Raw genomic sequence first — 1,249 nt, forward strand, 5'->3', positions numbered from 1 at the left:
ACACACACACTCTCCCCCCCAACACATACATGCAAGCACGCTCCTTGAGAGGACTCACCCATGACCCCCTAAGTCTCACCTCATTTCTCGTTCGTTTTAATTTCGGGTCGTTTTCGTAAAGCACCATCCATAAAGCAAACACAGACATGATCAAACCATGTCCAAAGTCTCCAAACATCACAGCAAAGAGGAAAGGGAATGTGACAATGGTGTAAGGACCTATTGGACAGCAAAACAGAAAATGCTATTGTATCTGGACCAATTGTTTTCAGTTACAGGTTTTACCAGTTAAATCAAACAAACAATTTCATATCCAATATGAAGAAATAAGCACAGCATGGATTCTTCAAGGGAGGTCATGCCTGACAAATCTGTTAGAATTCTTTGAGGAGGTAACAAGTAGGTTAGACAAAGAAAAGCCAATAGATGTTATCTATCTGGACTTCAATTCGGCCTTTGACAAGGTGCCGCACAGGAGGCTGCTGAGTATGATAAGGGCCCATGGTGTTAGAGGCATGGATAGAAGATGGACACTGACACAAAACAGAGACTGGGGTTTAAAGGGTCTTGCTCTGAATTGCAGCCAGTGACTAGTGGGGTTCCCCATGGGTCAGTGTTGGGAGCACAACTTTTCACTTTATACATTAATGATCTAGATGAAGGAACTGTGGGCATTCTGGCTAAGTTTGCAGATGATACTAAGATAGGTAGAGGGTCAGATTGTATTGAGGCAGCAGGGAAGCTGCAGAAGGATTTAGACAGGCTAGGAGAGTGGGCAAAGAAATAGCAGTTGGAATACAATGTGGGTAAGTGTGAGGTCATGCACTTTGGTAGAAAGAGTAGAGGCATAGATTATTTTCTAAATGGGGAGAAAATTCAGAAATCTGAAGTGCAAAGGGACTTGGCAGTCCTAGTCCAAGATTCTCTTAAGGCTAACTTGCAGGTTGAGTGAGTGGTTAGGAAGGCAAATACAATGTTGGCATTTATTCCGAGAGGACTAGAATATAAAGGCAGGAATGTATTACTGAGGCTTTATAAGGCTCTGGTCAGACCACATTTAGAATATTGTGAGCAAATTTGGGCCCCATGCCTCAGGAAGGGTATACTGGCCCTGCAGTGGGTCCAGAGGAGGTTCACAAGAATCATCCCAGGAATGAAAGGCTTAAGATATGAGGAACGGTTGAAGACGCTGGGTCTATACTCAATGGAGTTTAGAAGGATGATGAGGGTTCTAAATGAAACTTACTGA

At 43.3% G+C, this 1,249-nt stretch overlaps 1 protein-coding gene across 1 annotated transcript in view; it reads right to left on the minus strand.

The window, feature by feature from the left end:
- Positions 1-215, minus strand: part of LOC109926323 (V-type proton ATPase 116 kDa subunit a 2-like) — a 15,621-nt gene extending 15,406 nt beyond the window's left edge. The window contains exon 1 of the mRNA XM_048611766.1: positions 80-215. Coding sequence (XP_048467723.1) covers positions 80-178 — 99 coding nt within the window. The 5' untranslated portion in view covers positions 179-215. The remainder of the gene's footprint in view (positions 1-79) is intronic.
- Positions 216-1,249: the final 1,034 nt, after the last annotated feature.

Source organism: Rhincodon typus, chromosome 24 (assembly GCF_021869965.1).
Source record: "Rhincodon typus isolate 14 chromosome 24, sRhiTyp1.1, whole genome shotgun sequence".
Classification (NCBI taxonomy): Eukaryota; Metazoa; Chordata; class Chondrichthyes; order Orectolobiformes; family Rhincodontidae; genus Rhincodon; species Rhincodon typus.